The sequence below is a fragment of the Salmo salar genome, chromosome ssa09 (genome assembly GCF_905237065.1).
Source record: "Salmo salar chromosome ssa09, Ssal_v3.1, whole genome shotgun sequence".
Lineage (NCBI taxonomy): Eukaryota > Metazoa > Chordata > Actinopteri > Salmoniformes > Salmonidae > Salmo > Salmo salar.
In genome coordinates this window covers 32,449,727-32,465,779 of record NC_059450.1, presented here as the reverse complement: position 1 = coordinate 32,465,779, position 16,053 = coordinate 32,449,727, and the positions used below count along the sequence as shown (strand labels likewise).

Below are 16,053 nucleotides of genomic sequence, written 5' to 3'. Positions count from 1 at the left end.
GCTGAAAAATCATAATCGGTCGACCTCTAGTGGGTATACAGAATTTATAACATTTTTGACGTGTTTTTCTGGATTTTTTTGTTGTTATTCTGTCTCTCACTGTTCAAATAAACCTACCATTAAAATTATAGACTGATCATTTCTTTGTCAGTGGGCAAACGTATAACATCAGCAGGGGATCAAATACTTTTTTCCCTCACTGTAAATGGTATCGTAAGAGCCTTGGATAAGAAGTTGAACTGTGTTGCTTTGTTTGTTGACTGTCGAAGGCTTTCAATACATTTACATTTACATTTTTAGTCATTTAGCAGAAGCTCTTATCCAGAGCGACTTACAGTAGTGAATGCATACATTTCATTTAATCTTTATTTTTTTATTTATTTTTATAATCAATCGACCAATACAGTTGATCATTCTCTACTGCCTGAGAGACTGACCTCATTGGGGTTGGCCTCAGATACATGTTTGTGGTTTCAGAATTATCTCAGTGATAGATCTCAGGCTATTATTGCAGATGGCGTAAAATCAGATTTTGTCACTGTTCACAAAGGAGTCCCACAAGGTTCGATTTTAGTCCTTTATTATTCACTATATACATAAATGATATCTGTAACTCAGTGAAAAAAATGCAACTTTCATTTCTATACTGATGGCAGTGCTATATTCAAAAGCCCCATCACTCGGTCAAGCATTTACATTGCTGCAGTCTGACTTTCAATTGCTTCAAGATGCACTTGTAAATCTTAGGCTGGTGCTAAATTCAGCATATGGTATTTGCATATGGTATTCACGATCCAAAGGTATACAATTGGAAAATGTGATCATTGCTACCCATGATGGCTCTCTTTTGGAACGTGTTTCCACCTGTAAATACCTTGTAATTTGGTTAAATGATAATCTCTCTTTTAAAACTCATATAACTGAGTTGGTAAAGAAGCTGAAATTGAGAATTTTATTTTTTTATAAAAAAGAAAGGAAATTGTGGCCACTTTTATGTCAGCGCTTGATTATGGTGATGTTTTATATATGCTTGGATCAGCATCAGTACTGAAGAAATGGTATGCAGTGTATCATGCAGCATTGTGCTTTGTTACTGGTGCAAATGTTTGCACACATCATTGCCTTTTGTACATTTCGGTTGGCTGGGACTCCCTGACTTTTAGAAGGGCCAGACACTGGTTGATATTTGTCTATAACGCTGTCTTACAGAAACGTACTAATTATCTCAACTCAAAAATCCAGTGGTCAAACAGTATTTATCAGACTCGATCACAGGACATGCTAGTGCTAGAGATACCCCAGATTCACTCTGAGTTAGGCAAAACGGCATTTGAATATCATGCTCCGCACTCATGGAATGAATTGCAGAGAGAACTCCAGTTAGATGTTTTGGTGCCTGTAAGACAGTTTAAATGCACATTACATGAACTTTTTATTATAAACTGTGATTTCTTTTTGTAATGTGTGTTTTTCTTATATAAGTAATTTTTTAATATATTTTTAATCTCCATCATGTACTTTTTATATGTTTTAATTTTGTTTGATTTTAAATTCTTATTCATCACAGGGCACAACTGTAAAAGAGACTGTCTCAGCTCTTTTCCCCTGTTTAAATAAAGTTTCATAATAATACAATTATACTCTGGTTTTTACCTCAACATAGTATGAAATACACATATAAACAATATCCTAAATGTAGAATCATTTTACTGGGGGGCAATGAGGAGACTCAGGGTCTTTCCCCACGGCCCTTTCCCCCACACGTTTCCATGGCAATTCCATTGTTTTGGTTGAGTTTGATTGACCTCTTTACCGCATCTATGTGCAGTGTTCTGTGTGGAACTGTGTATGTGTTGGAACGCTGGATTCAAATTACATTCCTTTAAACAAGACTGCACTACAATCACATCCAAGTGCCACCAAGTAAAACCCAGCACAAGGCCTTCTCCTTAAGGAATGTTTCACTAGGAATATCTACAGATCCACAGCTCCTTTGTGGGAGTGGTTGTCTAGGGGTAACCTTCGTCGAGAACCAGGAAACCTAAAAAAGGCTTGACAACAACGTGATTTTGAGGTATGGCTTCGCGAGACTAGGCTAGGGGTTACTGCTACTTCACAAGACAGATAGACGGACGGGCGGACAACCAGGTTGGGTAGGCTACCCAGCTACCCAGCGATTCCCCATAGTAGGAATCCCTTTATTCCAGGTCAAGGTCTGTAACATGTCATTGGAACTATAGCAGCAGACTGAGCTAGGGCAGTTAATCTGGTTGGGTTCCTACCCCCTGCTCTGCCTCTCTCACACTAAACTGAATAATCAATCGCAATTTTACAGAGAGTCCCTTGATCATCAAGGAGAGCCCTGCAGGTGCCTGTGGTCAGAGCCGGGGAGACGGGGACGATCAGGGGAGAAAATTATCGGGGCTTAATGTCCGTTAGTTGCTCCAACAGATCAAAGTTATGGCATGGAGACGTATGGAGACATTATTGTTCAAAGCGTTGGTTACAAATCTGGCCGTCATAGAGGAGGAAAGAGGAAGAGAAGAAGAGATTCTGCAGTAGCACACAGAGGAAAATTGGAGATACAATTTCCCATTTGTAGACTACTACAGTATGATGAGATGCAGGTTAGGAGTGTAGGTTTACAGCGGTAGACTGTGAAATCAAATCAAATCAAATCAGAGCGTGAGTAGGGGGCAGGTTTTGCTGGTAGCTTTAGAAGAGAGCAGAGTACCTTAACTAAAGCACCAGATGGAAATCAACATGCTCAACATCTGTCTGGAAGCACAGACACTAAACGCAGGTCTCTTCTCTGCTGAGGACAGGCATTAAACGATAGCAGTGTGCCGTGCCTGCGCTCACGTGGCAATTTCCAAGTCACCTGCGAATATTAAAAGTCGTGACTTTGGTGTGTAAACAAAGCATTAAATATTGTAAGTCAAGCCGCTGCTTAGTGATTGTGATGAATACAGAGAATGGTTTTTCCCCAAAGGGAACCAGCAGGGAGAACAGGACGGAACAGTCATTCTCTTACAAATAGATGGAGGACGAAAGAGAGAGAGAGAGAGAGAGAGAGAGAGAGAGAGAGAGAGAGAGAGAGAGAGAGAGAAAGAGGGAGCGAGAGAGGGAGCGAGTCCTTGTCTATCTAAACAATCCTACTTGGTAATTGAACTAGCTAGGTGCTGAAGGACAGGCACCTGAGAAAGCTGCCCTGTCAGCAGACCTGTAGTGATTCCTTTCCCTCCAGTATAGTGAGGTGAGTTGGAGAGAGAGTGGATATAGCACAGCCATTCTATTCAAATACACTATGCAATTTCTGTGTGCCTGACTGTGCATTGCCATGGAATTTCCAGGGAGCAATAATAGGGTGAACAGAGCTATATACAATAGTGCACTACTCACTGTATGTGTATGAGAATATCTATGTTGGATAAATATCACTGAGTTCATTAATAAGGGTGTTATAACACATGTGTTACATATTTATAGTACTAGGCATGGATAAGCAGAGAGAATAGTCCTTAACGGTGCTTTTCACTGAGCTCTGAGCCGTCTACTACTACTATACAGTTGCTGCAATCTATAGATGGTACAAACGGCAGCCAGTCAACCACGACTGAAATCTACACAGCAAGAACAATACAATATGATCAAGAAGTGTTAGATGAGCAGCATCATGAAACGGGTAATAAAACACTAGCAACATCTCTCTCTCTAGACAAGCCTTGTTGTACTTTAATGCAGAAATAGCTATAGTAGAACTCGATGGCTGCAACGTTATTATACCTTATGCCCAGGATGTATACTCTTTAGGTCTCTCTCGCTCCATACTCTGACCTTGACAGTAACAGTGCAGTGGTGGACACACACACACATACACGCACAGAGGAGAAAAGAGGAGGAGAACAACGATAATCAACACCCCACTTGCATCGCATCACAGTGCCGGCGACCACATGTGTGCAGCCAGAGAGGGAAACACACACAGGAAGTCAATCCTAATTGTGATAAATAAACACATATAATGGGTTATGGGTTATACACCTCTGTTCTCTTACAGTGCAACATCCAATCGAGAGGATTGGATAGTGTGTCCTCTGTACCATGGTTTTACAGCAACACACCCTATGTAGTGCAAAATCATCAGTGTTTCCCCTACATTCATTTAGCAGCTCGGCAAAGACACGCTTTGAAGATCTGAGTAACAAGTTACAACAAGTTACATATCTTTCTCAGATTCTCATCGGATTGACAGAGAAACCTCCAAGGTAACTATCTAGCTAGCTTGTAATCCAGGAAGTGTAGCCAACCCTATTAATAGATGTATGTGTTAGCTAAAATTCACTAACGTTAGGCTAGCTATATCATTTTTGGAGTTAATATAGAATTGGCTGGCAATGTCATTGAGATCAAGAGATAAAATGTAACTGTCCTCGATTTTCTGAGTTTCAAAGGAAGAGAACATAATTTAACTTTCAAGCATCTTGGAGTAGAATGTCCTTTAAAACCTTATCACAGTTGTTCAACAAACTAAAAATCCCCCAGGAAGCCCACACTCCCCACTACCTCTACCATCGCTGCTGAAAAAAAAAAACACACTGACCATCACCATCGTTGTGAAAAGAACCAATAAGGAGGGCTGTGAGGTGAACAGGTACATTTTTTTAATAAGGTCCATCCCAACTTCGGGCTGTAACTATGAGATTTAATATCCTCTCTCAGTGTTCTCTGATAATAACACATTACTGTATTTTGCTGACTGGCTGTTTCCTTGAACATTTGCTTTGGTCCAAAGCACTCCTTCCCACAAAAGATTGGCAGTTTCATCTAATATGTATCTAGTATTTCATTTGAAGTGAAAATGGTTTTAAGAGTAAAAAATGTTACCATTATACTATACTGTCTGTACACTGCTGCTTGGTTCAAGTTGTTTACGACAAGTGAAAATCACAGCAAGGTATACCTCTGTCATTGTAAACAATAATTATGTACTGAAATAATTTCCTAGCGAGGAACAAAATGCAATGCTTTAATATTTGAGACCACAAGCAAAAAATGCCAAGCTCACTCTATAATTCCATGAAAACAAAGTAGAATGTGGCATAATTTTTACCTAAACATAGCCTAATACATTGTCTTCACAGCAACTACACCATCACATTGCTCACCTCCACATTCTCCAGACTATAGCGATCTTAGTTATACTAATTCTTAATTCTGTTCTGTAAATATTCTGAATGTGAACAGAACAGGAAATAGAACAAATTAGCACTTTTGTTTGCCCAGAGGGGGAATTGTTTTGTGAAATCAAGCCAACTTTGTGGTTAGTTACTCTGTTGTGTGTGAATTCAAGCCAACACTGTCTCTCTCTCTCTTTCTCTCTCTCTCTCTCTCTCTCTCTCTCTCTCTCATTTTTTGGTTTTCATGATTTGGTTGGGTCTAAGAGCACCAGAACCAGCTTGCTTAGGGGACTCTTCTCCAGGTTAATTTCTCTGTAGGTGATGGCTTTGTTATGGAAGGTTTAGGAATTGCTTCCTTTTAGGTGGTTGTAGAATTTAACAGCTCTTTTCTGGATTTTGAAAATTAGCGGGTAATGGCCTAATTCTGCTCTGTATGCATTATTTGGTGTTTTATGTTGTACATGGAGGATATTTTTGTAGAATTTTGCATGAAGAGTCTCAATTTGGTGTTTGTCCCATTTTGTGAATTCTTGGTTGGTGAGCGGACCCCAGACCTCACAAGCATAAAGAGCAATGGGTTCTATAACTGATTCAAGTATTTTTAGCTAGATCCTAATTGGTATGTCAAATTTAATGTTCCTTTGATGGCATAGAAGGTCCTTCTTTCCTTGTCTCTCAGATCGTTCACAGCTTTGTGGAAGTTACCTGTGGTGCTAATGTTTAGGCCGAGGTATGTATCGTTTTTTGTGTGCTCTAGGGCAACGGTGTCTAGATGGATTTTGTATTCATGGTCCTGGCAACTGGACCTTTTTTGGAACACCATTATTGCTGTCTTACTGAGATTAACTGTCAAGGCCCAGGTCTGACAGAATCTGTGCAGAAGATCTAGGTGCTGCTGTAGGCCCTCCTCGGTTGGGGACAGCAGCATCAGATCATCAGCAAACAGCAGGCATTTGACTTCAGATTCGAGTGAGGCCGGGTGCTTCAGACTGTTCTAGTGACCTCGCCAATTCATTGATATATATGTTGAAGAGGGTGGGGCTTAAGCTACATCCCTGTCTCACCCCCTGGCCCTGTGGAAAGAAATGTGTGTTTTTTGCCAATTTTAACCGCACACTTGTTGTTTGTGTACATGGATTTGATAATGTTGTATATTTTTTCCCCAACACCACTTTCCATCAATTTGTATAGCAGACCCTCATGCCAAATTGACTCGAAAAGTTTTTGGAAATCAACAAAGCATGAGAAGACTTTGTCTTTGTTTTGGTTTGTTTGTTAATTAGGGTGTGCAGGGTGAATACGTGGTCTGTCGTACGGTACGGTTGCTGTTGACGCATATCCCACGGTAGTTATTGGGGTCAAATTTGTCTCCACTTTTGTGGATTGGGGTGATCAGTCCTTGTTTCAAATATTGGGAAATATGCCAGAGCTGAGGATGATGTTAAAGAGTTTAAGTATAGCCAATTGGAAATTGTGTTCTGTATATTTTATCATTTAATTTAGGATACCATCAACCTCACAGGCCTTTTTGGGTTGGAGGGTTTGTATTTTGTTCATTCAATGTAATTGGAGAATCCAGTGGTTTCTGGTAGTCTTTAATAGTTAGTTAATAGTTTAATAGATTTGCATTTGATCATGTATAGATTTGTATTTGATCATGTATATGTTTTGCTGTTTGTTCTTTGTTATAGAGCCAAAAAAATTGGAGAAGTGGTTTATTCATACATCTCCATTTTGGATAGATAACTCTTCGTGTTGTTGTTTGTTTAGAGTTTTCCAATTTTCCTAGAAGTGGCTAGATTCTATGGATTCTTCAATTAGATTGAGTTGATTTCTGACATGCTGTTCCTTCTTTTTCTGTAGTGTATTTCTGTATTGTTTTAGTGATTCACCATAGTGAAGGCGTAGGCTCAGGTTTTCTGGGTCTCTCTCTCTCTCACTCTCTCTCTCCTTAATCCAGACAGCGAGTTGTTTGCCCAAGTCTGTCAGGCTGGCATTAGTCAGATTCCACCACCTTGAGGACAGCATCAACTATAAACAACCTACCTCCCACTCTGGCAAACATCAGGACGCTATTAAGAGGGGCATTAAATTAAATATATTCACATAGTCCTTCAATCAGAATTCTCAGACTCAAGTGTTATTTAGTTCAACTCTCAAGTGAAGCAGAATGACAAATCACAGTCTGATTAACCTCTGCAGAATGGCAATAGGAGACCGGTGATAAAGAAAGCACTCATCCACAGGCTATGAAGTTTCCCCCTCTAAATTAATTCCATATTCAAGATTCCTATCTCTCAGATATAACCCAGAATGGCACACAAATATGCTCCTGCTAGAGAGATTACCAGAGACTGATTTAGCATAAACATTCCCTGCTGCAGCTGGCTGGATACTGCTGCAATTGCAAACTTGCTGAATGAAATTGTGAAATAGTGAAATCGCAGGCCTTCATTTACTCAGAGCAGACAGTTAGTAGATGTTTCATTAGGATTATTAACAACATGAGTATTGAATAATAATAATGCACAATAGCAAGTGTTGACAGTAATGGTCCAAGTCAAGTTTTCACTATATTAGCTTTTCTGACATACACATACAAACATTACCTGATTAAGCTTATGTTCAAATGTAACACAAGCTTATGTTAGATACAATGTGTCTTAACAGATTACATCCCAATACACATTGATATATTGTAGCTGGTTTGTTATATTCCATAAAAGCACAAGCCCTGCATTCAATAACACATAGATATAAAACTGTCTGTTATGAAGTTGTCATTATCTGTAATAAACTCAGATCCTAAAGCTTAATTCTAACTTGTTTGATGTAGTGGAAGAAAAACAACATAAGGATGTAGCTATACCATATTTAGAATTGTTCTATTATTTGTGAAAATACAATTGCCTACTCGCCTTCAAGAGACACTTTCAACTTCAGGTATCAACACACCATTATTCATTTACATCTAATCCCCTGCTTGTTTTCAAAAGATGCAAATGAAACCATATAATACAATTGACTGCTGAAGCCAAAGTGTTGTCCTTTACAACAGGTCTACAACAACCATTAGATGCTGGGTGATGTCTGATCCGACATGCGCTACATTTAAAGTTCCTCAACAGCTGGTTGCTGGTGTATGCTAATTTATCTCTCACAAGCTTCAGACTGACTGGTGTCCCGCTGCAAAACAGCAGGCAGTGATTCACCAATACACACAGAACAGCACAGCCTGGCCTAGCAAGCAGCACTTCCAAGCTACACAGAAACAAACAGCGGCATTGTCATCGATGAATGCACATGTTTCACGACGCTAAACAACCTTGCTTAGAGCAGAAACAATGCGAAAGTGCCTGCAATGCAGGGAAGCGCTCTAGCAGACGATATGCACTGACGGTGTGTGTGCCCTCTATTCCGTATAACATACGCCTTCTCAAGGCTATACCTGTTACCCGAACGCCAAGGTCCCCAATTCTCAGACGCACACCTGCTGGAAAGGGCAACATAGAACTTCTGACATCTCCACTCAAAATCGAATAGCATCTAACGAGAAGCGTTAACGTTTACATATATAAATAGAACACTCCAAGCGTTACCGTTCTCTTCTTGTAGGGTCTTGCTGAATGCTAGGCTTGGTGGGCGCCATCTTCCTACAATTATTTGATTTCTTACTTTTTTTTTCTTCAGATTTATTTTGACATAAAGCCGTGACGCCTGACAGCAATGCTTCATGTAGTCTAGGTATATTTAAACAAAGCTGTAGCGCTGATGTGGACCAGCCGTGCCCCTGTCTCCGTGTATTGGCGTTCATGAGCGTGAAAAAAGGAGCAAAAAACCCCGAGACCGAGCTCGAAAGGCATGCCAAGAAGAGTGAGTGGAAACCGGGGGATGCGCTTCTCAAATCCCGCTGCTCTCCTGATACATGGGGCTCGGGTTGTAGCAGTGGAAATGCTAGGCTACTCTATGCACATCGTTTCATTACATTTTTCCACAAGAGCGCGTTGTCTCCGGTGCTTCGTAAAGGATTTTTCTAAGTCTGTTTGTCTGTTCATTTTCCAGCTTTTCCTGGCTCGCTCTATGAGAAAAAGGACACATCTTCTCTCCAGCCAGAGCAACAACGCCACTCAGTTGTAGTTGGAGACAGTTGTCATTTTCCGTTATACAGGTTGCGATACGCAAATATACTTGGCTGTGCTTTTTTTAACTGCTATAAGACGCATCTATTATTTTATGCATTAGCCTATGATGTTTTCTCACTAGGCTAAATTTAAATGTTTTTGATAATAATAAGTCTTGCAGATAGATATTGGATGTGACTATTTCCAATGCTCAAGTGTTTATAAAACAAATTTGAATAGAATTGTCATTATCAAATATGTATATATTAGACAGTGGACACATGCCACTTGTTGTATCAATTTCATAGTTGATTAAAAAAAAAGTGTTTATTGTATGAGGACTATAGGCCTATATTATTAACAACTTCCAACATTCATAATTGAAATGAAAAGATATCCACATACATTTACTGTATATCTGTTTTAAATAGGCCTATTATTTAAGAGTTATCTGGGTGTGATTCACTTTAGTCTAATCTAAAAAGCAAATGCTATTAGAGTGTATTATAACATATGAATTAGCCATACATTAGCCTAATTGTTCAATCATTTGCATTTAAATGCATTATCATTCGAGTGTCACATCAGATCAAAACTAGTCTTCAATCAATGAACAATTAAGGTCACTGACTTGTCAAAATGTGTTGACCAGATGCTAAATACAAACTTCAGGTAGTTAATATGCTGATATAGGGTAAAAGGCCTAGAATAAACCCACAACTTCCTGCTTTGCAGATATAACCATACAGTGAGTTGCCATAATGGTAATTAGTCTACAATATATATATATATATATATTTGGTTGGTTATATATATATATATATATATATATATATATATATATATATATATATATATATATATATATATATATATATATATATATATATTGTAGACTAATTACCATTATGGCAACTCACTGTATGGTTATATCTGCAAAGCAGGAAGTTGTGGGTTTATTCTAGGCCTTTACCCTGAATAACCAAATGTGAACACATAGACTACAGTTGTTTTGAAAATACTAAGCCTATAAACGTTTTTTTGTTGTTATATAACATGATCAAAGAAAATACAACTTGCCTTAGAAAAAGTTCCTATGGATTATCATCAGTGACTTAACCTCCCAAAAACGTTATGTTTATATTTTATGTTTATATTTTAGCAGGTGTCTCATGCCACTAGTTTCCATTCAACATTTCTCTTTCAGAGAGCAGATGTAGGCTATAATCTATATATTTTTCACCTGAAACAAGATAGGTTTCCCAACATGTTTTATAAAATATAATGAGTCACTCTAGAATACGTGTGATTTTAAATCTGGATCGCAAAAGCATTTAAACACGAATACCATTGGTTTCTAAAGTCATTGTGGCAACTTTTGCCAGTCATTAAGTCTCTGTGTATAACATAATTACCCTAATTATCTTTGACAGGCTTTATAGCCATGCATGATCAAGTAGCAAGTAAAATGTTCAGTGAAGGCTATAGATTACCCTAATTATTTATTGTAAAATAGTCTATTGAATGGTATAAAGGTGTCATGGATAGCCTACTTTAAGTCATCTTTCAGAATAAGTTGACTGTGTAGCCAAGTGTTGTTTTATGCGTCACATTCCACATGCAACAGCATGTAAAGTAACTTTCTTACTACATTCCGCAGGTAATCACCATTTGAACTAATTCCACTCCAATTATTGTCATCCATATGGCCTATATCGCATAAATAGCATGATGCGAAACTTGATAATGCCATATGTTATAAACGTGGTAGCAGGGTCGTTATGCACCCCAAAAATCTGAAGGGGCATAAAGTACGTGAGCAGAGCTCGGGGTTGGTCCATAAATTGGAGAATTTATCATTTTTCAAACACCTGAAACAGCGTTTTCCTGCAATCTAGAGCCATAATCATTATGCTTAATTCTATGTAAAAAAAAAAGTATGTTTTTTTCTTCATATCTAAGTATACCTCTTGAGCTGTCTGTATCCTCCTGACAGATGGTTATTTTTTTCAGGAAACTAAGTATGCTTCTCTGCATCTCTGCTAAAATCTGGGTAAAAGATTGAAAGGCATGTGAGTCTTATTCAGCACAACTAGTTATTGCTAGCTTTTCTTAAGTCTACCAACCTTGCCAGCAGGCATGCCAACTAAGATAGTTACACGAGCTAGCTACTCTAACTTGACTGATAGCCTGAAATTTCTTTTTGGTAGCTAGTTATGAGGTTGGAAGATTGGGAACCTATTTAAAAATGTATTTTTTTAATATATATTTTTTTTACAGGACAAATCTCAGGGGGCACGTGCCCCCTATGAGCATGACACCTCTGTGTGGTAACCATGTCCAAAACCAACCCAAAGTGTTTAGTGACTTATATCTCTATAATCTATCTCTATCAATCTATATCTCTATCATCTCTATAAGTCTATTATTGTGTGGCCATGTCTGAATGAAAGAATGGGTGAAATAAAATAAAACTAAACACATTTCCCCAGTGGTCAACATACCTTTGTTGATACGAGGTGATCCCCTGGACGTTCTGCGGGTTCCCGTTAGTTGTACCGGGGACTCTCCCCATGGCGTGACCTGATGGCATTCCCCCGGCTCCTCCACCTGCCGCCGTCACCTGAACGCTGAAATCCGGGAAGATTCTGATCATCCCCGCTCTGGTAGATTGAACACGCACTGAGTCTATGGAGATATTTCAACGAATAGCAGCAGCCGTCCCTCCAGCCGAACAAGTCACACCACAATCCCATTAGTGATGGTTACCAGCTCATCGGCCATTCTACGTCTTGATTTCTCTCTACAGCTTTCAGGAGGTTAGCAATGACATTGATGCCGGTGATGTGCGGGGCAGGAAACGCGTCCTCTACGCACGGGTTTGTAGTTGGAGAAAGTGGAGATCAGTGAATATTGTTCTTTATCTAGAATGATAAAATGTAAATTCTGTTGTGCCAAATAGCTATTGCAACATTACGCGTAAAAGGTTGTAAAGTCGAGCCTTATGTTACTGAACTATTCAGAAATAAGATATATTCATTTACTTTAGCATGTTCTCTATGTGAAAGTGGAACATTGATTAGGGTTATTGATGACTGGTGATCTACAAGTTGAAATATAAGAAGTGACAGGCGGTCAGGAACTTTTACCTACAAAGTTAAACAGGATAACACATTTCAGGCGCTTCTTTGGAACCGGTTTCTTGTCATAAAAAGCTCACCAATAACATTATTTTGAATTTACTGAAATGTTATCTCTTTAAGATAATCAAATAGCATAAGGTTTGCTTAGACGATTAGAAAAATAAAAGGCTTAAAGCCACAATCTCCGACCGGTTTGCATTCTCCGTGCGCACAGCATCATTTCCCCAAATTCCAATCCACGTGTTATTACGAACAAAAAAATTCAAGATCAAGTTTTGAAATGGATAACTATTTGCACTTACATTATAGGCAACACAGAAGTTGGCAGTAGGTCGCTGACCAAATCGTTAAACCTAGATTAGAGGATTGCAAAAAGTTACAGTATTTTATGCCCTCCACTACTGTTGGCACAGCGTCAATTCCAAAACCGGACCGATGCTATTTGTAAGGATGCCGAGATGTGATGATAGGCTAGTGTGAAAAATTCGCTCAGAAAAACTTCAAAATAACGCTGAAGCGCTCAGTTTGTCTCCAACAATTGAAGTGTGATGTTTTCTTATCTTTCTTTGAAGGACTGAAACCCTCTCCTCTTGACAGGTGCTCTATGTGCTGTTGTTTGTGTGAGGTGTCTCCGGAACAGGTTCTCTCAACTTGCTACGCCCTAATGTGCAGCAGAACATTTGTAAATAAGCTTGTTGCTGTCTTTGTGAATTTTCCCATAGACACTGTTGTTTGATCTGGTGGCAATGCCATTCCTAGCGCGTGTGAGCGGATGAACTTGGCCTCAGCAGCTGCTGATTAACTGCCTCGCGCAAGCGATCCACGGAGCGCGCGCAGCACCATTCCAGCCAATCAAAGACCGTGACAAGAACGCGCAAAGGATACTGCAGGAGCAGTAACCCATTGCAGCCCGGGAGACAGCTAAAATCGATTCCATTGAAACGGATATACCCTTTCATTACGCGGCTAAAGTAGAAAATTAACATAGGTCTGCTATCAAACCCTCTCACACCAAGACACTGGAAACAGTTATGTGTTTGATAGAGAGTGCAGCCAATACAAACTGGATCCAATTACTCACAGAACAGGTAGAATAGAATATAACTTAATTTTATAATATACAATTTGCCTATGAAAACATATTTACTTTATATTTATTTGTAAGATTCAGTCAATGTTTGCTTGAAGTGAAGGGTTCAAGAAGAAACCAACTCAAGGTTTCATAACACATTATACATTTTATCTAGATAACAATGTTCTCCCCTCAGAAGGGCAGAAACGTAAGCATACTTAATGAACATGTTATACCATGTTAATGAAGGTTTTGCAAAAATAATTATAATCTTTAAAGTAGGAGCATTCAGTCCTTTTATACTCAAACATTTTTGATCTTGCCTCTAAAACTATACCTTTAGATTATGAAAATGGCAGACTCTTATGAAATGATCCTCTAAACATAGACCAATCCAGATGATTAAACACCAATAAAAAACAACCAAAGCTCTTCACCTGAGACTTAAAATTGGATCGGTTCTCTAACCATGTCTAATAAAACTGCTCCAAGAATGAGGTCCAGAAAACTGCTAGCCACCTTGTGCTGTATTTTCCCTGTAATGAAATCAAATGAATTGCACTGGAGGCTTTAAACCGACATCGCAGGCCCCTGATACAATTAGATGAACCATCTCTGCTGCTGTTTACCTGCTCAGTTATTTGGAGGGCTCTGTATTGCATTTATGTGTCTACAGTTCTTTGCTAAAGTACATGAGACAGATCGGGGGCAGGTGCAACTGCTTCTCTCTCTCTCTCTCGCTCTGAAAATAATGATAATCAATGGTATGTTGAAGTACTTGAAGTAACAAGCTGCCTTACAGTGAATAGAACAGTGTAGCTAAGGAGGTTGAGCTATTTAACTGTGCTTAATTGAATAGTATTCATATAGGGTAATCATGCACGTGATTTCAGAAAGTATAATCATTCCTCTTAAGGAATGGAGAATGGGGGAGACATCTTACCATGGCATTCTACAGAACTTCTGAGTCATTTACCTTATCGGAACTAAACACTGTTTTAGAATGTCTCCTCCAGAATGAGAGAGTGAACTGTCTATGTGATAACACTGTTTTAGAATGTATCCTCCAGAATGAGAGAGTGAACTGTCTATCTGATAACACTGTTTTAGAATGTCTCCTCCAGAATGAGAGAGTGAACTGTCTATCTGATAACACTGTTTTAGGATGTCTCCTCCAGAATGAGAGAGTGAACTGTCTATCTGATAACACTGTTTTAGAATGTCTCCTCCAGAATGAGAGAGTGAACTGTCTATCTGATAACACTGTTGAAGAATGTCTCCTCCAGAATGAGAAAGTGAACTGTCTATCTGATAACACTGTTTTAGAATGTCTCCTCCAGAATGAGAGAGTGAACTGTCTATCTGATAACACTGTTTTAGAATGTCTCCTCCAGAATGAGAGAGTGAACTGTCTATCTGATAACACTGTTTTAGAATGTCTCCTCCAGAATGAGAGAGTGAACTGTCTATCTGATAACACTGTTTTAGAATGTCTCCTCCAGAATGAGAGAGTGAACTGTCTATCTGATAACACTGTTTTAGAATGTCTCCTCCAGAATGAGAGAGTGAACTGTCTATCTGATAACACTGTTTTAGAATGTCTCCTCCAGAATGAGAGAGTGAACTGTCTATCTGATAACACTGTTTTAGAATGTCTCCTCCAGAATGAGTGTGTTATCATATGGAAGGCTAACAGTGTGATTCCAGAGATCATCATTCAGTGTTGCATCAGAAATTGATAATTGAAGACGCTTCTCAGAATCATCATTTCATCTTTCTTTTGTGAGTACCAAGGATCAGAGTATTATAAGTTTGAAGTTGTATTGTCACATGCACAGAATACAGCAGGTGTAAAACAGTGCAGTGAATGCTTAACTTGCAAGCTCTTTCCCAACAATTCACAATAGAGGTAGTAATATAAATTAAGAAATAAAACACATGAAATGTGAGAGAAGAGCAACAAAAAAAAGAAGAATAAAAACATGACAGTGCAGTTGTATACATGTCTTATATGCAGTGATTCATAAATTTCTCTATTTTGTCTGTGATGTGACTTATTTTGTAAAGTCTTAGAGAGGATAAAGCTCTGTTTGGGTTCTGGTCCGAGACGTGTTAAAGGGAAATCCAACTTAAAAATGGATTTAAAGTACAATAGTAGCATATATGGTTTTAATAGCACAAATAGTCAAGTTCTCACATGTTTTCACTATGCGCTATACCACCGTTTTTTTCAAACTCACCTAGGGCCAGTTTTCCCAGACACAGATTAAGCATAGTCCAGGACTAAAAAGCATTCTCAAAGAAGATCCTCCATTCAAAGTGCTTTTTGGTCCAGTACTGTTGATCTCTGTTTAAGAAACGGTCCTATAATGTTTACTGTACATGTCAGTAAGGGGAATTCTTCCATGAAAATGTAGGATGTATGGTGACAGAGTTCCTATGATCGTACTGTACCATTAATTGTCCAATCTGATGGACAGGTCAGAGCCGGGGAGGCATAGAGCAAGGAAAACACTCACCTTTTACTCAACCATCCT

The 16,053-nt window shown here is 38.8% G+C and overlaps 1 protein-coding gene across 2 annotated transcripts in view; it reads right to left on the bottom strand.

Moving 5' to 3' along the window:
- Window positions 1-13,212, bottom strand: part of LOC106611225 (neuronal PAS domain-containing protein 3) — a 478,408-nt gene extending 465,196 nt beyond the window's left edge. For both annotated transcript variants that reach the window (XM_014211204.2, XM_014211210.2), the window contains exon 1: window positions 11,806-13,212. In XM_014211204.2, coding sequence (XP_014066679.2) covers window positions 11,806-11,957 — 152 coding nt within the window. In that variant the 5' untranslated portion in view covers window positions 11,958-13,212. The remainder of the gene's footprint in view (window positions 1-11,805) is intronic.
- Between the last annotated feature and the right edge of the window lie 2,841 nt (window positions 13,213-16,053).